This window comes from Protopterus annectens, chromosome 15.part0 (genome assembly GCF_019279795.1).
Source record: "Protopterus annectens isolate FY-2018-M chromosome 15.part0, PAN1.0, whole genome shotgun sequence".
Classification (NCBI taxonomy): Eukaryota; Metazoa; Chordata; order Ceratodontiformes; family Protopteridae; genus Protopterus; species Protopterus annectens.
The window spans coordinates 216,802,176-216,825,742 of record NC_056749.1 but is presented as its reverse complement, the minus strand read 5'-3'; the positions used below and the strand labels follow the sequence as shown (position 1 = coordinate 216,825,742).

General features: G+C 39.5%; 1 protein-coding gene across 5 annotated transcripts in view; it reads right to left on the bottom strand.

Annotated features, from left to right (window-relative positions):
- Positions 1-23,567, bottom strand: part of ARHGEF9 (Cdc42 guanine nucleotide exchange factor 9) — a 3,179,575-nt gene that overhangs the window by 2,077,171 nt on the left and 1,078,837 nt on the right. The window contains exon 1 of one of the 5 annotated variants that reach the window (XM_044057725.1): positions 11-90. The exons of the other annotated variants lie outside the window; for them this stretch is intronic. Coding sequence (XP_043913660.1) covers positions 11-25 — 15 coding nt within the window. The 5' untranslated portion in view covers positions 26-90. Of the gene's footprint in view, positions 1-10; positions 91-23,567 lie in introns of those variants that run through there. 5 annotated transcript variants of the gene reach the window in all.

Here is a 23,567-nt window from a genome sequence, read left to right as displayed (position 1 = left end):
GCATTCCTACCTCCACATTCCCCATTAGTTCTGTGTACCAATCAACATCTTCTGAAGCTCATCCATGAAGTGTTCCTTAATTGTAGCTGCCACCCACACTGCATACCTGTCTCCTGATCTGCATGTAATGAGGACACCCTACCCCTGATGATGTCACACAACTAAATTAAAGCTGCACTCCTGAGGCTGAGCATCAGTATTCAAGAGGTTAACTCATTCCACTTTCAAAATCAGAGCAGCACAGCCCAGGAGATCCCATCCCCAAAGGGCACTTACCACTGCATGGGCTGATAAGCTAATATATTCTTTCTGCTGTATGATTTTGTTTCATCCTGTCCTCACACGCACTTCTATTTAGGCATTCTACAAAGATGAAAAATACATTTTCACTCTTTAAATCTCTATGCATGTATATGTGCGCCTGGGTAACTTTTGCTTTGCTTGACGCACCTTGCTGTTTTTTGGGGGAGGGGAGAATGAATACTGTACTGACTTCTGTTTACTGTGCTTTGAATGAAAGGAGGGAGAAAGGGGAAATAAAAAACAATGCAGTATATAATATTACTGTTCTATAATGCTCTACATTTTCCTGTGGTGTGTAATTTCATTTTTAAATATTTAGGTGAGTTGGATGAAGTCATAAACAGCAGCTTAACAAGAGCAAACTGCAGGACAGATGAAAGGCATCACTAGTTACGGAGGAGAGCGAGACAGAGACAGAAGGAGCAACAGAGACAAAAAGAGAGAGGAAGACAACAGGAGCAATAAAATGCATAAGGCAGGTGGTGGTGTACACTGCTGTGCAATGCTAGAAGCCTGGGAAAAATGAATCACCTGCATGCCACATTGGTAAAGTATGCAAATACTGCATACAGAGCAGACACGTGACTAAAATGCTAGGTTTATGATATGAAGATAACATGATGTAAGCTATTCAGAAAGGGCAGAGTAGGAAAGGAGGACATGACATGAAGACATGGAATGACAACACCAGATAATTGACTGCAAAAGAGGGGATCCTTGGTGAGCGTGTATGGAAAATACACCAGCAAACAAATGAAAGATGCTTGGTATAAATCTTGGCAGCACAATTAGTGAATGAGAACAGAGGAGGAGGAGAACCACAGGCATGGAAGATCTCTATACGGCAGATGTGAACTGATAAGTTCCCATATGTAGAATGAGGAGAGACAGCATAAACAGCTACAAGGCCTTTTCAAAGACAGTTTCAGGCAAACGTGAAGACTCTAGCAAGGAAGAAGAATGCCCTTGACATATTCTTCTACAGTGCAGATATGGTGACAGGGGTAGAGGTTAAATCTGCAGTACTGGGTCTGACACTCCTGCAGTACTGCTGAGAAGTGGCACTAAGAAAGATGTCTGGGAATAATGGACAGTAGAGGTCAGTCTTCTGAGAAACAAGAAAACAGTGATGCCACTGGAACTGATGCAAGGAAAAAGAAAGGAAGAACAAAAGAGAATGTCAAATAAATGCAATGAACAGAAAGAAGAGAAAAAAAGGGCATATGAGGAGGCCCAATACAAAAGGCTGAATGATAGGATAAGAAGAACAAAAGACAGGAATTGTGATCAGCAAGCCCCGAAAAGATGGTTTTAACATATGTGACAGATGAGCAAAATAATTTTTCAGAGACACTGAACAGCGCAATGCTAAATGGAAGGACATTCAACTACTGGAAACTATGCGGGTGGTTACATGATGTTAGATAACGAACAGAAAAAGTAAGTAAAGTGTAGGCCTGTTACCACTGCAGACTTTGTTATACTTAGATCCTTCCATTTCATTATCCTGTCTCAGCCTGATCACCTCTACAAAGTTTTTAACGACTCCTTATTTTGCTTACTGTATGTCCAGTGTAACAGCCAGTGCTTATTTTCATGAATTTTTTAGATAAAGCTGATGTTTGCTGTACCTAGTACCTGTAAAAATGTATTTCCATTAAAATTAATTACTGTACAGTGGTGGTGTGGAATGTTTGGAAACAAAATGCTCTGCTTTAATGTGTTTACTGACTCATAGGCTCATAGGATATACAGGGCAATCCAACCCGAAGCCATATGCACTTTACCTCCTTTTTCATGAAGGGTGAGGCCTATAATTCCTAGTGTAAATTTAAGGGTACTCATCCAGTTGTCAAAGTTATGAAGGAAGACAAAGAAGCACACAGCTTGACTTGCAAAGGGAGTCTTTTCCAGAGCAGGGGAAGATGGTGATGAACGTGTCCTCCTTCATGTTCTATGTATTTCCTGATGTAGGTTTAGATCTCTGTTGTAGTATTAGTTGCACTATCTGACTTAATTAGTAAAAGGAGAGCAAGGATCCCTGAGGGTGCACTAAGCGAGCCACAAATCTCTTCTTGGCAATCAATAAGACACAGACTACAATAGCAAGAGTTCCAAACTCTTCTGTCAACTAAAATGTTTAATGCCAGAGATGCTTCTGGTTGGGATCCTCTGCAGCCTTTAAAGTGTCTAGTTAGGTACATACCACCGTGTGCTATATTCTATAATGACTCTGATCAGGGATGGATACAGGGGAACAATGACTTTCTTGGATTTCAAAGAGAGGTCTTTGGCAATTAGTTGTGATTTATAGAAGGATTTTCTGACTCTAGAGATCGACAATTATCAAAGGTGAGGTGTCTAGACCTCTAGTCACTGTTTCACTTGATAACGGGGTACTGTCAATTATGTAGGTTGCAGTGATTTGCGGTTTCCTGAAGAGGACAGCACTGCAGTTTTTGGCATTTAGTTTCAGCCATTTTTCTATGCTTTAGGTGTTACGTTAGTTCTTTATGAAGGGTATTTGTATCATTGAGTATCATCACATTTAAATCCAGTTTGTAATCTTCAGCAAATTTAGTCAACCAAAGGTCATTATTAGTTTTGAGGTCAGAGGAACAAATGCCGAACAGAAGTAGACCAAGCACAAATCACTGGTGATGTTCACTCTATTAGAAGAGGTTTCTGCTACACGAACAATATACTTTCTGTCCTTAAGCAAATTGGTTCTCCATCTTATCACAAAGGGATCCATGTTTAAGGCTGACAGCTTATTTACAATTCCTTCATGTTGCATGGTCTTAAAATGAAACTTGAAAAAGGAAGCCGGCAAAACGATAAACCTCAGCAGATGCACCAATTCCAGACACAGTGATGCTGATAAACTGCAAGTTAAAATTTTATTTTATAGGTTCATAGGTTCATACTAGGCTATCTGCCCTAGGGCATTTATAAGCCTAACCAGAATGTGTTTGGCTTTCGCCACCCATTTTAGATTTATTTTGCTATGCCCTTTTTCGAGGTTAGTATACTGTGCCTCTGTCTAACAGTGACACAGAAGTGATACCCGGGGTAAACCTACGATCTCCCATCCACTCATCAAGATTCCTCTTGAAGAGAGTCAATGAGGGACTCTGCCTAACCTGGACTGGGATTTTATTCCAGAGTGAAGGGAGCCTCTGGGTTATGAATCTGTCCCTCCAGCATGTCCTATTTATTTCAGTGCTGAGGTTCAAGTCTCTCGAGCGTAGCTCGATGGGATTTGGATTTTCTGAGGTGCAGCATGTCCATTAATTCCGGGTTGGACATGGCTTTATACGCCAGGCACAGATCGCCTCTGAACAGGCGGTATGCCACTGAGTAGAACTGGAGTTTCTTTAACCGGGCAGCATATGGCATCTGTTTGAGCCCTTTGATCCTCTTGGTGAGGTACTTTTGGGGTCTTTCCAGTTGCTGCAGGTGTCTGGTAAGGTACATCCCAAAAAGGGCATTGTACTCAATTATGGGCCTGATGAGGGATGAGTAAAGAGGCATAATGACCTCCCCTGATCTAGATGTGAATCCCTTCATGATTAGATGGGCTATATAAAATGTTTTTCTAACCACTTTGGCCACGTGGTTGTCAAATGAGAGATTGTTATCAACTTGGGTCCCCAGGTCCCTAATTACTTCTTCTGAACTTAATGGATTACCAGCTATGTGGTAATTTGTGGGCACTTTGTTTTTTCCAAAGGGGATGACTATACACTTTTTGCATTTAGCTTGAGGCCATGGCTCTGGCACCAGTTGTCTGTTTCTATGAGGCCCTTTTGGAGGATGCTTGTGTCGGCTGGAGAGTCGATTATGGCGCCCAGTTTGCAGTCATCTGCGAACTTGGTCAGCCACAGTCCTTCCGTGTTGGCCTGTACCTCCGAGAAATATATACCAACAAGAGAGGTCCCAGGACTGAGCCTTGTGGGACACCACTTGTAACTGGTTTAGAGTCTGACATGGCTCCAGCAATTCTAACCATGTGGGTTCTGTCCTTGAGCCAGTTTGCAATCCATCTAGTGACATAGGGGTTTATATTTAAGCTGGTGAGCTTATCTATAATGCCCGAGTGGGGTATTGTATCGAAGGCTTTTGCGAGGTCCAGATAGGCTGTGTGGACCACCTTCCCTCGTCAATGGCCTTGGTGACTGTTTCAAAGAAATCAACCAGGTTTAAGAGGCAGGATCTGCCCTTAACAAAGCCGAACTGGGTAGGATCCAGTGTTTGTAGGTCCCCAATATCTTTATTTATGAGGTCCATGATGATCCTTTCCATAGCTTTGCAGACCAAGCTAGTCAGGCTTATGGGGCGATAGTTTCCAGGATCCGTTGAGGCACCACCTTTATGGACAGGGACCACTGTTGCTGTACGCCACTCTTTGGGCACATATCCTGTAGTAAAGGCTGAGATTGAACAGTAGTTTTATGTTTAGGTTTAGCTCTTCTTGGAATTCATGTAGGATGCAGCCCGGGACACCATCTGGTCCCATTGATGCTGTATTTTTTGCTTTGGAGAGGGCAGCTCTTACCTGAGCATCTGAGATGTCAGGGGGGCAGCACTCTGCTGGGATAGATATTTGCCCTTTTGGGGGGGAGAAGTTTGCGCTGAACCTGTCAGCTAGGATGTTGGCAATGTTGTGGGTTCGGTGTATTTTTTGTCATTTTGGACTAATTCTGAGCATATCTGGGAATTACCACCCAGGTTCCTAACATAACTAAAGAAAGCCTTGGGATCATCCTTAGTGTCCTGTGCAATTTTTCTCTCGAAGCTGGACTTAGACAATTTTATGTGTGCCCGTAGTTTTTTGCTAATACTGATCAGTGATGCCTTCCCTTTTTGGGATTTTGCTCTATCATTTAGTAGCTTCCTCCTTCTATTGTATAGTTTGTTTATGGCTGGGGTCCACCAGACAGGACGTCTGCCTTTGGAGGATTGGGTCTTGGTTTTATTTGGGATCGCATGATCCATGCATTCCTGAAGGTGTTCATAGAATGCGTTTATAAAGGATTCTGTGGTCTGGGCCGTATTTTCCACAGGTCCCGGGGGTTTGAAGGATTCCACCTCAGTTTTGAGGAGTGTGAAATTTGCTTTAGAGAAGTTTTTCACTGTAGTTTTCTGGGCAGGGGGTGGGGTCGGGAATGTGAATATCCAGTGATATTAGTTTATGGTCTGATCTTACCAGTGAGGGATACACTTCTAGTCTGGAGCATAGAGTCCCCATGTTGGTGATGATCAGGTCCAGTATGTTTTCCCCTCTTGTGGGAGTGGTAACAAGTTGTTCCATAGCATTTGAGTTTATAAATTCTAGGAACCTTTGGGCTAGGGTGTTGGAGCTAGAGTAATGCTCCCAGTCTATGTTTGGGTAGTTGAAGTTGCCCAATATAATGGTGTTTGGAGAGACCTTCATATTTTCCAGTGTTCTCAGGAAGGCCGAGTGGGGTTCCTGGGTTTGGGAGGGTGGTCTGTAGCAGGCTATAAACTGGAAGGCAGTTTTACCCACTGTTAGTTGCACATGGATAGTCTCTGATGCTTCGTGCTTTGCCACCAACCTGGAGGTGTGGGTATCTTTGATGAATATCGATACTCCCCTCCTTTTGTGGTTCGGTCCAAGTTTTGGGGCCGAAAAGCATGGTATGAGGTATAACCTGGTAGTGCTAGGGTGCTCTCGGAAGCCCTGAACCAGGTTTCTGTTACTGCACAGATATCGATGTTCTCCATGCTAAGGAGAGTTTCGAGTGCGTGCATCTTGAGGTTTAGACTTCTGGCATTGAGTAGCATTACTCTTAGTTTCTTATCCCTTGTGATACCCATGGAGGTGGGTTTGTCTTTTGAGCCTTGCTTAAAAAGGCACTATGGGGTAGCAAGAGCCTTTGCCAATATCTGAAAGCCCAGGGTGACAGGTGCAAGCCGTCCCTAGCGAAGCATCGTGGCTTGTCGAGCATATCATCCCAAGTTGACAGGCATTGGATCCCCTTTGAATGACACCAGTACTTAAGCCAATTGTTGAAATTGATCATTTTGTCTTCATATTGTGGCATCATTCTTGGTGAGGGTAAGATGCTACTCAAGGTCAGGGTCATACCGGCCTGGGCTACATGCTCAGAGAGCTCCTTTATGTCTCTTTTCATGTAGTCCAGGGAGGTACATCTCAGGTCATTCACACCAGCATGGACAATGACTGAGTCATATTTGTACTTGCCTTGGAGTGACCTGAGTGCTTGTGTTATGTGGCGGATCCTAGCACCCGACAGGCTGCTCACCGTGACCCTCTCCTTGTTCAGTTTGGTGAGCGGGACATCAGTGTGCCTGACGATATAGTCACCTATTACAAGTGTATCAGGTGTGTTGTTTAGTCTTAAGGGCTGTGACTGTTTGGCACACTGGCTTTGTGAGATATGTGTTGCACGTGTTTTGTTTTGGGGTAGTGGCTGCTTGGGTGTCTGCTTTGGAGGTCTCTGCTGCTTCGGCAGATCTTTATTTAGAGCCTCCGAGTATGTTTTTGTGTGATTATGTGTTTGGTTTGCTGTTGTGGTAGGTCTATGTGAGACTGGAATTGTAGTGAGTGTGGTTTCCTTCTCCTCCTGACTGGTTATGCCAGTACTGAGTTGAGAGAGCTTAGCCTCCAGTTTGGCTATATGGTTGCATCTCTCACATGTGTTGGAATTTGTTGGGAGGAGGAGAGGGTTGTCTGTGTACATGAGGCAGTTGTAACATTGCCTCAAGATTCCCAGATTCACCAGCTGGACCGGAGAGGAGATTGACAACTGACCTTTGGACATGCTAGAATAATATTGGGAATTGAATAATAATTGAAAACCAGGGCCAGTGGGGAGTGAGGGTGTAGTGCTTTTAATTTTTAGTGCTGACTTATATAATTGCTTTAGTGAGCAAGTGCCAGGTAACTTAAGTGCAATGTGTTACAGGTAACCTAAATGCAAAAACAAACAGTAACTTTCTTTCAAGTGAAACAAGGAAATAAGTACAGTAAGCAATGCAGATATCACTAGTGATCCAGAGAAGTGCTGAGAAGCCGCATATTAGGTGGAATTAGCGTTCCAGGGAAATAAGCAAACAAACAACAAGCATATAAACAAAGCTAGATTCAGCAGGCCTGGATCTAGTCTATGCTACAGCAAACAAGGTGTACCAATTTCAGTAAGATACAGTTCAAATATTCAGGCACTATAAACCTTTAACCAGAAATTCCCAGCTCAGAAGGGCAGAGTCCAGCCTCTTCTCCCACAAGAGTGCAGACCACAAACCTTCTTAATGTAAAATAACTGGCCTGAAGCCCAAGTGCTTAAACCAGAACTAATACACTTTATGAATAACAGACACTGGGCTCTCAATCAGCAGTTCCCAACTTAGAAGGATGAAAGCTACCTGTCCTGCCACCACAGTGCATGCCACAAACCTTCCTAATGTAAAACAACTGGTCTGAAGCCCAAGTGCTTAATCCAAAAGACTTAGAATGATAGCTGCACTTTAATCAAGTTACTACCAAGCAGTAATAAATACAATTGAATACTTTAGAGAATGCCTGGATTAGTGCTCAAGTTACACAAACAAAGCTAGATCCAGCAGGCCCAAATCCAGTCTATGCCACAGCAAACAAGGCGCACCAACTTCAGTAAGAAGCAGTTCAGATATGCATGCACTATAAGCCTTCAACCAGAAATTCCCAGCTCAGAAGGGCAGAGTCCAGCCTCTCCTCCCACAAGAGTGCAGACCACGAACCCTCTTAATGTAAAATAACTGGCCTGAAAGCCCAAGTGCTTAAACCAGAATTAATACACTTTTAGAATAACAGACACCGAGCCCTCAATCAGCAGTTCCCAACCTAGAAGGATGTAAGCTACCTGTTCTGCCACTACAGTGCAGACCACAAACCCTCTCAGTGCAAAACAACTGGTCCGAAGCCCAAGTGTTTAAACCAAAAGGCTTAGAATGAGTTACACCAAGCAGTAATAAATACAATTGAGTACTTTTAAGATGATGCAAAAGTAAAAAAAAGTAGGTAGAAACACAAGTACAGTAAAAGCAGATGACATTTTTTTTTTTTTTTTTTCAAGCTCAACAATAATAGGCTTTTCGTCAGTGTCCCACACCAACTTCATCAGAAAAACAAACACCACATTCCAGCTTACACCTTAATAAAAAGCTCATAAATCACATGATTACTTAGCAATTAAACCAATACATTCACTACAAAAGTATGGATATTCCTTTTACTGCTTGTTCAGTAAGGCTGAGTCCTCAGGGAAGGGTTTGAGCAGGTGTTGTGAATAATAATTATGGGCAGCATGGGTTTACAGATCAAACTTGCTAAGACTGATAGGACTGTATTTTTCAGAGTCAGTTGTGGGAACCACACTTGTAGAAAGACATCACTACAGAAGCACTTTAGGATTCAGAAACAGCCTGTAGTTAGGCTTAAGATGGGCAGTTTAAACAGGAATTCTATTACTGCATGTCTGACAATATTTATTAGGCAGGCCTGTATGTTATCAATACCCATAAAGGAAGTTTTTCTTCCCTGTGAAAGTTGTTTTTGTTTGTCTTTCGGCTTTTCCCGGTAAGAGGTCACCACAGCGGAACTCCGATCCACTAATGATTGGCAGTAGAGTTTTTACGAAATGCCGAGGGGTCAGCTCAACGCTCACCCTTCAACTAAGGCACACCCATTTACGCACACATGTCTTTCGAACGCTACCCAACCGCGGGGAGGACATGCAGACTCCACAAAGAAGGCACTCCCAAGCCCAGCCGAGAATCGAACACCTTTAGAATATGTTCCTTTGAAATGGTAGGGGGTGGGAACAAATCCATGATGACTGGATTTGGGAAGATGGTTTCAGGGCAGAAACTGACAGCAAATGTGCCTGCCATACAGTCATTTGGGTTAGAATAGGATGCCCCATTTTTTAACAAGTTCAGAACAATGTTCAAAAAATATTTCTCAGTTTACTAATGTAGTTGAAAAGGGACTTTTATTTATTCTTTGCTTCGTATGCTAGCCTAGGTTCATGGGATAGTTTTTATAATGGCCTTCTTTCTTGATGACGTTTTTTATACTGTTCTCATGCTGGGGTATTCTAGACATACTTGGTGTTTTAAGGAATTTCTTCCTTTTGTTATAACATTTGTTGATATCAACTGATCACCAGGGCAGTTTGTTTTTGAATTTTCCACTGTATCTAGTTCAGGCTGAGAGTGAGAATAAAGGGTACGAGCTGGTAGTCTGACTTGTTCACTGAGGGACAGACCAAGGGAATGGAAAAGGCATAGGCTGTGTTAGTGAGAATGAGGTCATGAATGCTCTTAACCAGAATGGGTTTGAGAATATTTTGTTCCAGTTAGTTTTTTTTTACCCAATCCAAAGACTGTTGGGCATAGCCTACATTGGACTTGTAGGTGCGTCATTCTATAGAAGGGTACATGTAGTCACTAAGGACTACTTAACTGAATTATTGGGATATCTTAAAGGAATGCCATGAATTTTGCATGGTTCTTTGGGGTCATGGGGGTTATAAGTGGAAGTTCGTTATGCATAGAGTAAACTGGAGTTTTAAAAACTCATTGATGTCCCTAGGTACCAGTCAGGAAGGGATACAGTCACAGACAAACACTGAAGCTCCACCATAGTTTCCAATGTGTCTGTAGGTACTGTAGGCAAAATCAAGACACTGAGGAGGTGCTCTCCTTCCATTTGAACTATGTCTCAGTAACTAAACATACATGGACGCATTACAGATGCACAGGCGACTCCAGATCAAGCACTTTGTTAAAACTCCTGGCACTGAGAAGAACCACCTTGATGTTTGTCCAATTTGACAATATATTTATAATAATAAAAATACATTATACTATGTTATGTGAGCAAACAGTAAAGATGGCAGTTTTGCAACTGTACTAATGAGGAATTATCTCACACTTGATAATATGTTAAATTCAAAAATAGTACTATGAAAAGTTTGCATACAATAGGGAGATGATATTCACTATATACTGGATATCAGAGTTTGTAGTTGATTGCACTGCACCAAAATACACCTTAAGACTGCAAAGACAGAGTTACAATAAAACAGTAGAGGAAATCATTTCATCACCAAACATTCCTCATGTAAATGACCTACCTAAAGTATCTAACAGAATTAAAATAATAATAATTTCTTTAATGTGCTTTTGATAAACACAATATAACTTATGCACATAAAATATTGTAAGACCTATTAGATTACAAAAAAAGAAATAAATTACACACAAAGAGCCCCCAAACCCATTGCCTGCATTCCCAAAGTATCTGGGTTAGCCCCACTACGATAAAATAAGTTCTATTAGAATAAAAGAAAAAAAAATAATCTACAAACAGCCCCATATCCCAGTCATTTCATCCATAAACAGCCACTGTACTCATTACCTATATTCTTAAAGTATCTGGTTTGACCCAGCCAAGATAAAAAAATATATAGTGAAAGTCCTATTAGATAAAAAAATAATAATTTTTATCCACAAACAGCCACATAGCAAAATTATTTCATCTGCAAACTGCCCCCATACCCACTGCCTAACTTTTCAAAGTATTTAGTTTGAATCTGCCAGGATAAAAATATAGTGTTAATCCTATTAAATTAAAAAAATAATTTCATCCACAACAGTACCCATACATAAATTATCTAGTTTGACCGTGGTGGTAAGACATTAGATAAAAAAAATGCCCTTCATAAATTCATCCACAAACATTCTGCTTACCTACTGCTAGTGCCTACCTCCAAAAGTATCTGGTTTGACCTCGCTAAGAAAAGAAATAGTATAAGAACTATTAGATTTATTTAAAAAAAAATCACAATTTACCCACAGTCTCTGCTGTCTACTCAAATAGAATATCTGCTAATTAAAAAGCAAATTGGTAATCAACATTACATGTTTATTTAATTCTGCTGAGGAGTACCTACATAAAAAAATAGCTGCAGACTGCAACAAGAAAAGAAACTAGCTGACTTGCTTACAAAATGCAATTACAATAAATTCTGTGTTACTACTATCCTCAGTTGCTATTCTGATCATGAAACTTATTAAAAAAAAAAGAGACATTCTCACGGTCTCAAATTAAATGCAAGCGGGAAGGGCATTTGATTCCTGAATGTTCCCCTATCTCACTTATGTCAGCAGCCATGTCCTGTACACATTCAAGCTGCAATCATGTGACAAGCTGTTGCACCTAAAAGCTGAGTCACCCAAGTAAACCTATGGAGTTAAAATCACAATGAATACTAGACATTTTTTGATGTATGCCCAGATTCCATCCTGCTTTTAGAAACAGCCTTTTTTTTTAATAATCTATTTTAGTACCACTAAACTCAACCGGTGTGCATGCACATTCCAGTTTGGTAGGCAAGAGAATGCAGCTGCTGTTACATAGTATAACAGGAAAGAAGGATGTTTGAAAATGTTGGTTCTCAAATTTTACAAATACACGTCTACTATGCTCGAATTCCATGGGCAATACTTTTTCATGGACCTGAGGAGACTCAGCTCTACAGCCTACTATGCTAGTTTACATCTTTAGCCATAATGTATATTTAAGTCAAAACCACATTTGTAATTCTGCACAGAACAGAGGCAAGATGGCAGTGAACACTTTCAATTCATCATGTATGTTTATTCCACTTGATCATCTGACATATTTGGATAAACACCAGTGCTTTGTGTTGTATGACTTCACATGGTTTTATCTCTGAGTACTGGTGTGCTTTTTAGGGTTTACTGTTACTAAAGTAGTGTAAGGTATCCAGAGTATGTTATAATAATATGGGGTATCATTATCACATTGCAGCCTTTTGTAAGTATGCAATATTCTTGAACTGTTATAAAGGTACTTCTTCTCTGACTACAATCTAACTCCTGATCTACCTGCTGTTTTCTCACTGCATAGCTTATTCTGCTGATGTGCAAGCATGATGATTTTTATAATTTTGGGGGCATTTATTCAACAATTAATGGACCTGTTCAATGTATTTTATGTGAAATGCCTTCATTAGTTTTTGTAGTCATGGATACCCTGGCTCAATTTCACTCTTAATCCAAAACACGACAAACGCTGAGAAAATATCACCTTTATGTTCAGTAAAGCTTTCGGGTTACAAGCCCTTTTTCAATACTAATACAGGTTTCATTAAAAAAACATACATTTAAATAGGAGCCAAAACTATCACATGACTTGCAGCCTAAATCATGTGACAAACATAATACATAAAACTTCATACTATTAAAAATTTCAAAAACAATTCTTTGATACAAATATCATACATCCAACATATATCCTAACTACATTTTCATAAACTAAATTAATTTAATTTAATTCAATTTATTTCGCTGTATTTTAGTTAAAATAGGTTTCAATGTGATGGCAGAATTTAAACCTGGTGGATAATTAGCTGCCAATCTTAATATCCACTCATATTCCTTTGTTTCTAAAAGGTTATTAGTATCACCCCCCCTACATGATACATAAACCATATCAATAACTCTAAATTTAAATTTATGGTCAGAATTATGTGTAATTATATGTTTATACAAGCAAGGGAGCCCGCAGGATTTTTTGCAGGGGGGTGCAAACCCAGAGCCCCACCCACATAGCTCACCCCGCCCCCTGCCAACACAGCCCCGCCCAAGTCCACCCACCCAAGCCCCGCCCACACAGCCATTCCAGTGTCCCATTACTTGGCTATTTCTCCCCATTTACTGTAGACACTGTTCAAATCTGTGTGCATACTGTTTTATGCTTTAGTTCTACAATGATTACAGGCAGTTGGATTTAATTTACAACTTTTATTTCAAACATTATAGCCCAAACACTGAGACATTTACTAAACCTAAACAAAGCAATAGTCTTACAATGAAAACAGACTTGGCATTAAAGCTTCTCTACTTTTGAAACTCACATTCAATGAAACAGCATTGAAACCCACATTCAAAGAAAATGCATCTGGCCAGTGGCAGGTTATTTACCTTTGAACTGTTTTCAAGCAATAGGCTCCTTGCACACCGTTAGGGCCATGCAAAAGTTATTAGATTTACCTGATTGAATTATATCCCTTGTATTATACAGCAGCACTTGTTTGAGTGACTCTGCTGAAGTAAAAGTAATCTGAATAATTCCACATTAAAGATATCTGAAACTAATGAAGATGTTGTTGCTGTATATTTCAGTGTTTCATTTACAAATTCAGTGCCCTTTGCCATCAAAGAATAAATTGCCTATGTTAAATTAAAAAAAATGGTAAGCTGGTATATTGCAATAGAAAATGGATGACAAGCTGAAAAACAGGTTCATAGTTATTAGGCATCTCATCCAAAGGAGGACATCCTGAGGACTGCAGCATACAAATGTATATGCTGTAGGAATAGAACCTCAAGCCTTTACATTAAGATGCAAGTATTCTACTTGTGGTGCTACTAACATAGCTTTAAAACGTTATACCACAATAGAGATACCATTTGATAAACAAAACAGTTGCACATTGTAAATAGACTTGGCATGAGCAGCAGTGGACTTAGCTTCCCTTAAAACTCACAGTTCCTTGAAAATGCACTTGAAAATTCCACCTGTTAACTCTAACTTGGGCATTTCACTTTCTCACAAACATACCACACCCTCAAGGCCTCAACCTTAGTGCAAGAAATCTGGACAAAGCCTAAAATAAATAGGGACAGATTATAAATATGGCTCTCAGAAACTTAGAAAATTACAAGAGTAACAGGATTTGTGTTGGTATGCATTTTTCTAAATGACATCTAAAACTGAAATGCCTCATTTAGCAACTTCAATCCTTTTAGGAGGAATATGGGGCAAAAATCTGGACAGCTGAGGGGTATGCTACCTCCCTCTAATACACACACCAAATAATTCTGGTCAGACAAATTAGTTCTGGGAAGGTTGCACTGAACGGCACCGTGCTTGAGCTGAAGTGGGTGAAATCCTGGTAGCCAGTGATAACTGATCTCAGCATTGTGGAGCATTAAAGCATTTTAGCAGAGCATTGTTTCATCACTACCTATTGTGTTTGCACATAAGCTTTAAATAAGGTAGCAATGCTTATTTACCATATACCATTAAAGCCACCCTGACCCAACTACAACTGTACTAACACACAGACACTGCTATAAGACACTGGTCTGCAATAAAATGTAATGAACTTCTGAAAATACTGTAATCCTGTCCTTTTATTACAATGAATATAAAATACTTCAAATAAGGTAAAAAGCTCATAATCTTAGACCGACAAAACTACTTTTCCACACTTCAAAATAATAAAATCAAACCCTCAGAAATTTTGGAAAGGTATCTCTACTCTACTTAACCCCAGCAAACCAGATACCCCTACCCCAGACCCAAACGCCCCTGACCAAGACTTGGCTACCCAATTTAACTCTTTTCATTGAATCCATTTCCAAATTAACGCCATCTTTCTAAGACCACTACACTGCTACTACTTCCTCATTCCCATCTACTAACTCCCATCCCTCCACTCCTCCTACTACTTCATCAGCTTCATCTGCCCCTAATTCTCCCTCTTCACACTCCTTTTTTCTCTCATTTAAACCTATACCCAACTTCTACTATAAAGAAATTCCTTATGAAACTGAAGCCATGCACCAATGCTCCTGATAACATCCCTTCTTACTTTCTTGGCAAAGCTGCTGAAGCAATCGCTACCCTATTAGCATTTTAATCAACTGCTCTATCCAAGAATGTATAGTACCCCAAGTCTGGAAAAGGGCCTTTATCATACCTCTACATAAAAGGTGGCAACAACAACAATGTTACTAATTTCTGCCCCATCGCTATTCTGTCCCCCATCTCTAAACTCCTAGAAAAGTGTATCCAACTACAACTCCTTCCACATCTCTTAGATAATCACCTACTAACTCCCACACATGGAGTCAGACAACATCATAGCATTATGACCGCCCTCCTCTCCTTCCTTGAAACTGTAAATAAAGCCCGACTCTGGCCAAATTGTTTCTACCCTACTACTCGACCTCCAAGGCCTTTGACACACTCTCACAGCCTGCTACTAACTAAACTTTACCCATCTCCCTCCTCCTTGGAACTGGTTCTCCAGCTACTTATCTAACAGATCTCAAGCAGTCAAATGGAAAAAGGCCACCTCCTCATTTCTAAATACTCCTACTGGGGTACCCCAGGGCTCTATACGAGTCCCCTTCTCTTAAATATATTTATAAATGATTTCCATAACTCTATCCCATTCTCAGACATCATCCAATATGCCGATGATTCTGCTATTATCTGCTGCCACCTCTATCCCTCACTCCTAAAACTGACTCAAGATGCTTTTACAACAACTGAGCAATGGATGAAAATGAATCACCTAGCACTCAATGCCTCTAAAACCAAATTAATGTTATTCATCCCCTCTAAGGCAACTTCTTTCAATATAAACACATTCCACATCTCTAGACAAAATAATCTACCCCTGGAACTGGTGTCAGAGACCAAGTTACTTGGGGTCCAAATTGATACCAGCTCAAATTCAACTCCCACCTACAGTTAAATATCAAGAAAACCCGGTATGCTTCACCGACAAAATCATTACCTTACACCTGCTACCAAAATCACCCTCTACCTCATTTCTTATCCCCTCCCTTCTCTATGGAGCTCCACTCCTAACTAATCTACAGACCTCAACACAACTTTCCTCTTGCTACAACAAAATTGCCAAGTTCGCTACCAACCACAAGTCCTCCACCCACCACTGTTCCTCTCTCCAAAAACTAAAATGGCTAGAGCTACCCAGTTCTCACATATACTCAACTAAATCTTGCACATAAGCTCATTTTCAACCCCCTTTGTCCCTCCCTTTCATCAGCCTTTAAAATGCACCTTCCTGCAAGAGTATCAAGATCCAACAATCAAAATCTATTAGAAGTATATAAACCAACTAGTCCCCAGGCAATTTCAGTGCTTTTGTGCTAAATTTCCCTTTAGTCTGTATTACCTATTAATTTCATCACTAGATTGTACTCGCTCTAGTTGTATTATTTTCAAATTGTTATTTCTTGTATGATTAACTTCTGTGTAATTGTATAATTTGTATATCTATTAATAACCTACTTAGTTTTGAGCTTTTCTCCCAGGACTCCATTGAAAACGGGTTCATTTGGCCCAATGGACTATCCTGGCAAACCAACTGCAAATAAAATAAATAAAACTGTCATATGCATTTCAATACCCAAGGCTTATACATTATCTAGTCATGTAAATATTCTCTGCATGGCAACAACGAAAAGGCTTTCAATGCTGGTAATTCTTTAACAATATACTCACTAAAGCTTACTTGCATCTTACAATATCCGACAAGCTTACTAAAGCTTACTTGCATCTTACAATCTCCGACAAGCTTACCTGATGTTCATTAAACCATGGCTACTTAAACAGAGCAACAGGGCACTGTGACAGCATACAGTTCCAGAATAAGAAGCATAAATCAACAGTACAAAAATCTGATAGAAAACCAGAACATTTTGCAAAATCAAGGACAGATGAAAAGCCACGGTCGTATTTGTGATCTACTTTGGATGGGGGAATACTCTGCACATTTACACTGCATAACTGCTTCTTGCCTTCCATGGACACATCCAGAGCCACTACAATGGGGAGAGTGGGGTGCAATAAGTATGTCACAATTTGAAATGTCTCTGGCTGACAGTGATGGCTGACACTCATGCCTCTCAACTTCAGAGCAAGAAATCTGGACAAAGCCATACATAGAACTAGAAGTGTGACAAGCCTAAAAATAAGGCCAATTTTAAATATTGCTCTTATAACTTAAATAGAACAGGTAGATCTTGCATTAGTACAAGTTTTCTGAAGGGTATGAAATCTGAAACTCAAATGTCTGCCATTATTTTCTAACTTCAATCTTTAATGACTTGCCACTAATTTGCCAGAAAAACACAATTTTATGAAAACGGACCAAAATGTGATGCAAAATACCTGTCAAAAAGGGACACCTTTTAATATTAACAGTTAACTTGAAGCAGCTAACAAAATAAGAGCATCCACATGCATTTCTGAAATAGAGGTAATCTATAAGTGATCATTACAGTTATATATAATTGTAAACCCTCCACATTTTCTTCCAAAATTGCCATTTTGGAGGAGGGATTATTAGGGAGAGCAACATTTTGAGCCAGAATTGGGGACAATTGAGATGTTTGGATATTCCTAATCTACAAAGTGATTTGCACGTACCTCTCAACCTCTTAATGCAGGAAATCTGAACAAGGCCAAATATATTGGGGAACATACAAACACTACTAAAAATTGCTCTTGTATAAACGTAAAGACAGTCTTGCATTAGCATGCATGCATTTTTCTGAAGGTTATGACATCTGAAACTCAATGTCTGTCATTTAATGGCTTCATTCCTAAATAATTTGCTAGAAAATCACAAATTTGAGAACAAACCAAAATAAGCAGCAAATATCTATTCATTCTGCAAAGATATGGACAACTGAGAGGTATAGTTCAACCGGGCTGTCTGAGCTTGCTACCCTCACAAAATCATGGTCAAATGGAGCCTCCCCCCTGCAGCCATTCCAATGTCCCATTTATCATAAACACTAATGTGCATACTGCTTTACTTCTGCGATGATTTAGGATTTCATTTGAAAGTTTTATTTTGCATTTTACAGCACAAACCCTAATACATATCTGTTAAAGCAATGCAGTCTCACAATGAAAATAGACCAACATTAAAACTTCTCTGCTCTTGAAACTCACATGCATTGAAACAGCACTGAAACCCACTTTACATTTTGCCAATGGTAAATATTAACTCTGGGCTGTCTACAAAATCATAGGCCCCTCGAACATAACATACACATGCTCTTCGATACACCTGCCTGACTGTATTACATTATATTCCTTGTACAATACAGTACAGTTGTTAGAGGGCATTTTAAATTTATTGTTTTGAACATTTTTCCAGTAAACAATGAAACAAAAAGCATCCACTAATGACAAAACTGCCCAATTCAGAACATTTCCATCATAAAAGTCTACTCAAGTCCACCAGTATCAGTAAAAAATATACACAATCTCTGAAGTAGTAAACTCCACATTGAAAAAATTTGTAACTAATAAAGAGGTTGAAAGTGCCTGTTACTCTTGAAGAATAAATTGCTTTTGTTGCATGCAATAAAAAAATGAAAAGCTAGTAATACCGCAATAGGGAATGGATAGCAAACTGTTAACAGGTTCATAGTTACTAGGTATCTTTGCCAAAAGACTGCAGCATCCACCCCCTTTACAACACAATACAGAATCAGCAATGCATTTACCTACTGTGGGAGTAGAACCCACAGCCTTCAGCATCTAAAGCAAGTACATTATCTGTTGTGCTATTAATGCGAGCAGACTAAACACAAGCAGCACTAAACTTTTGCTCCCCTGCAGCTCTCAGCTCCTTGTAAAATCTACTCCGACACCCAGCTGTATCTCTGAACTTTTAAGCACAAGAAATCTGGAAAAAGCCAAAATTTATTGGGGACAAAAGGCCAAAACCAGGGACACATTTTAAACATTGCTTGTATAATGTTTGAAAGTTGCTAGAATAAAATGCTGCGTTACCACCATACATTTCACTGCCACGCCTTGAACCCAGGGACCCGTGCAAAACAGTCAGAGCAACATACCACTACGCCATATAAACTGTTTTGTGAAAGAGGAAGACTGAAACTTAAATAGCTACCATTTAGTGAATTCAGTTCTCACCATAGCACAGCTGTCAGCCTCTTAGCACAAAAGACCTGAACAAAGCCAATAATGGGTGACTACTACAACCACCAAACATTCAGTGAATTCAGTTCTCACCATAGCTCTCAACCTCTTAGCAAATAACACCCGGACAAAGCCAGTAATGGGAGAATATAGCCCCCAAACATATTCAGTGAAATCAGTTCTTACCATAGCTCTCAACATTAGCAAAAAACCTGGACGAAGCCAATAAATACCTGAACAAAGCCAATACTGGGTGAATACAGCCCTCAAACATATTCAGTGAATTCAGTTCTTACCATAACTCTCAACCCTAGCACAAAACCTGGACGAAGCCAATAATGGGGGGGGGGGGGAGATACAGTCCCAAACACAGGGATACATTTAAAATATCCATCTTGTACACTTAGAAAATTGCTAGAATAAAAGCTTTTGTTAACATACACTTTCTGAAGAATATGAAGTCTGACAAGTGTGTCCATTTTTTTTTAACTTTTGTTAACCAGGAAAGTCTGACTTTGAAAAAAAAAAAAAAAAAGCTAAGTTTTAGCAGAGGCCCAGGGAGAAACACTCCAGACAGCCAAGAATAAAACCAGAGAACATGTAGCTGTCAGGCAACAAGGACACAAATGCAGAAGCCACAGATTTTATGAGGAACAGAAAAAGTATGAGGGAAAATCCTGCAACATTTTCACAAATGGTGGTGGGTAGGGAATTCAGGCTCTTGCCACTTGGGCCCAAGGTACAGGGTTCAAGCCTTATTCACTACCCACCACCATGTACACCTGGGGCATTTTACACACACACACACACACACACACACACACACACACACACACACACACACACACACACACACACACACACACACACACACACACACACACACACACACACACCAAAATCGTTCGTTTCCACACACACACCAAAATCGTTCGTTTCCACACACACACCAAAATCGTTCGTTTCCACACACACACCAAAATCGTTCGTTTCCACACACACACCAAAATCGTTCGTTTCCACACACACACCAAAATCGTTCGTTTCCACACACACACCAAAATCGTTCGTTTCCACACACACACCAAAATCATTCGTTTCCACACACACCAAAATCGTTCGTTTCCACACACACCAAAATCGTTCGTTTCCACACACACCAAAATCGTTCGTTTCCACACACACACCAAAATCGTTCGTTTCCACACACATACCAAAATCGTTCGTTTCCACACACACTACCTGAAAGTGCCCCATCTTCCTTCCGAAGTGTCAGGTCCCACTCCCATCTTCTCTCGTCAGGTCCCGGCCGCTCCCATCTTCTCTCTTTCTGAGTGCTGCAGCTTGCTAGGTCCCGCCTGTGTGAGTTCCCGCTCACAAACCTTAAACTGACAACGATGATGTCAGCACGCCTGCGACTGGACTCCTTCTTAAAGGAGAATGTGCGTAAAAAAAAAAAAAAAAACTTTTTGTTTTTAATTATCTAGCCGCAGCCGATTCCAGGGGGGTGCAAGTGCACCCCCTTGCACCTGCCTGCGGGCGCCCTTGTATACAAGGTGTTCCTATCAATTGCCCTTCTTATTTCAGACTTGTGCTCGATAATACGTTCTTTCAATTTCCTAGTGGTTTTACCCACAAAGAAAGAGGAACATGAAGTACATGTTGCCAAATATACCACACTACTACTAACGCAGGTAGCCACTATATTAAATGTATACTCCCTATGCGTTATGGGGTGTGTAAAAACATTACTATCATTACTGTCCATAATGTCTGCACAACAACTACAATTCAAACATCTAAATGTACCCTGCTTAGAAAGACTATGCTGAATATTCTTATCTTTAAAATCTTTACAGCATAATCTACTCTTTAATGTTCTCATATTTTTATATGAAAAAAACGGCCTAGTGCCTAAAATAACCTTAACTTCCTCAGAAGCCATTAGTACTACCCAATATTTTTGAATAATTCTTTTAACTAAGTGCGTCATGGTATTATACGATGTAACATATCTGATTTTATCTACCTTCATGTCACACCTAGCAGAATCAATTGCTAGTTCTTCGGATAAAAAAAATGTGGGTTTTAACTTTGTCTATCTACTATAGTTTCAGCTTTAATAGCCTCCAGAATTTCCATATTATAGCCACTAGATATAAATTCATCCAGTGTTTCATCTAATTGTGACAAAAAATATGTATCCTCAGTATTTACTTTACTAATTCTACCAAATTGTGACCTCACTATGCCTTTAAAGATATGGGGTGCATGCATACTGGTATTATGTATATATCTACATGCATGGACATCTTTTTTATGTACAGTAGTATAAATACTATTAACTTGTCTACCTACTTTCAAGTCCAAAAAACTTATAGAACTGTTACAATATTCCATCTTAAAGTTTAAAAAATCTGTGGAATCATTTAAAAACTGCACATATCCATTTAATTCAGCAATGGATCCTCCTCATATTAAAAAACAATCGTCCACAAATCGTTGGTAAAACAAAACTTTCTCACTCAATGAATTAACTTGATCTAGAACATGTATCCTTTCCCACTGGAATAAAACCAAATTTGCGTAGGTATTGGCCACTGGAGTACCCATCGCTATACCTGTACATTGTAAATAAAATTGTTTATTAAACAAAAATATATTATTGCTCAAAACTATATCTAGTAAAAGACAGATGTTCTCTATCTTTCTTGCTGTTAATGAAGGTTGCCCTAACAGAAAATCACGAATGGAATTAATCCCATGTTCGTTCGGCATCACCGTGAATAAAGATGTTACATCTAGGGTCACAAATAAAACATTATCCCCATGTAGAATGTTTGTATTTATACCATTGAACCAATGTTTTAGATTTAAACTAAAATCTGTTGTATCCTTCAGCACAGTATTACAATGTATTAAAAAAGGTTGCAGTTGTTTCTGCAAATATACTGAAATAGGCTCCATAAGCCAACCATTGCCCGAAACAATAGGCCTCATTGGAGGATCCACAAGTGACTTATGCATTTTCGGTATGCCATAAAGTTGAGGTATAGTGGGACATGAAACAGTAAAAAAATGGAATAAATCCAAATCTATGCCACCACTAAGTTGCAAATCATAAATCATCATATTTACAGAACTAATATATTTCTTTACATAAGCTGAAGTTATTGCTTTAAATGCAATGGTGTTGTCTAGCAAATTAGATACAGAATGTAGATATTTATCCCTGTTCATAATTACAATGAACCCACCTTTATCTGCTTGTTTGACAATTATATTATTATCCATTTGCAACTCTTTAAGAGCTAAAAATTCATCATATGTTAAATTATAACTTTTTAAAATTTTTTTAGCATACAGTTGCCTAAGTTCCCTTTCACATAGATCATGAAATGCTGCTAATATAGGAATGTTCAAAGGTACAAAAGTACTGCGTCTTCTACATACAGATTGACTATATGCATTATCTTTAAACATCACTTTAAGATTTACATTTCTAATAAACTGCTTAAGGTCAGTTAACGCTGAAACTAAATCGTCAGCAGACGTAGGAATAAAACTCAGCCCTCTCTGGAGCAAAGTATAGTGAGGTGCTTCTAAAATAAAGTCGGATAAGTTCAGTATACCTTGCTTTATCTGCAAAGCATTTTCGCCTGCTTGGTCAGACTGCTGTTCTTGCGCTTCAATGAATGTACTGTCTGCTTCACTGGCGGTCGCCCTCTCGAAGTAGACCGCTCCTTTATCCTCTCTGGTTGTTCGAGGGTGAAGCGCTTCTGAAAAAGGTTTAAAGTAGATTGATGTGTTTTCTTAGCATCAGTACTTTTCTTGCTGGCATTAGAGCTCCTTACTTCCTCAGATAAATGTCCATTTACGTTGGTATCAGTTGATTCTGACGAATTCAATGTAGGTGTGGCCATGGCTACACTAGGTGATTCATCTATTGCTGGTTTCCGAACAGGTGTATGTTTCGTCACCAGTTCAGGGAAATCATCTAAAGTATCCATGAATATTTTCTGCCCAACAGGTATTTTATTTTTCAGAGGTAAAGAATCATCCTTCGGCCAAGAAAAGATGTTACCTCTTTGAAAGTCTGTTATATCACGCAACAATTTGCGCTTTTTAGTTGCCTCTAAACGATCTCCTAATGCTTGCAACCTGTCGAGCATTTGTTGATAGGAATTAATCATGTTGTTGAAACTAGGCATAGCCATAATTTCGTTCTCCATTTTCATGATCTGTTCTTTTAGTTCCTTTTTATTATTAGCAAAAAAATAATTCATAAGCACCATGTAATCTAAACTTAATTTAATGTTTAATTGCTGCCAGTTTTTAAGCAATTCAGGATACGCATTCCCATACGAGGGCATTTTTAAAAACCTCAGTCCCCGTGGTACTATGCCTTTCTCCAGATATGCCAAAA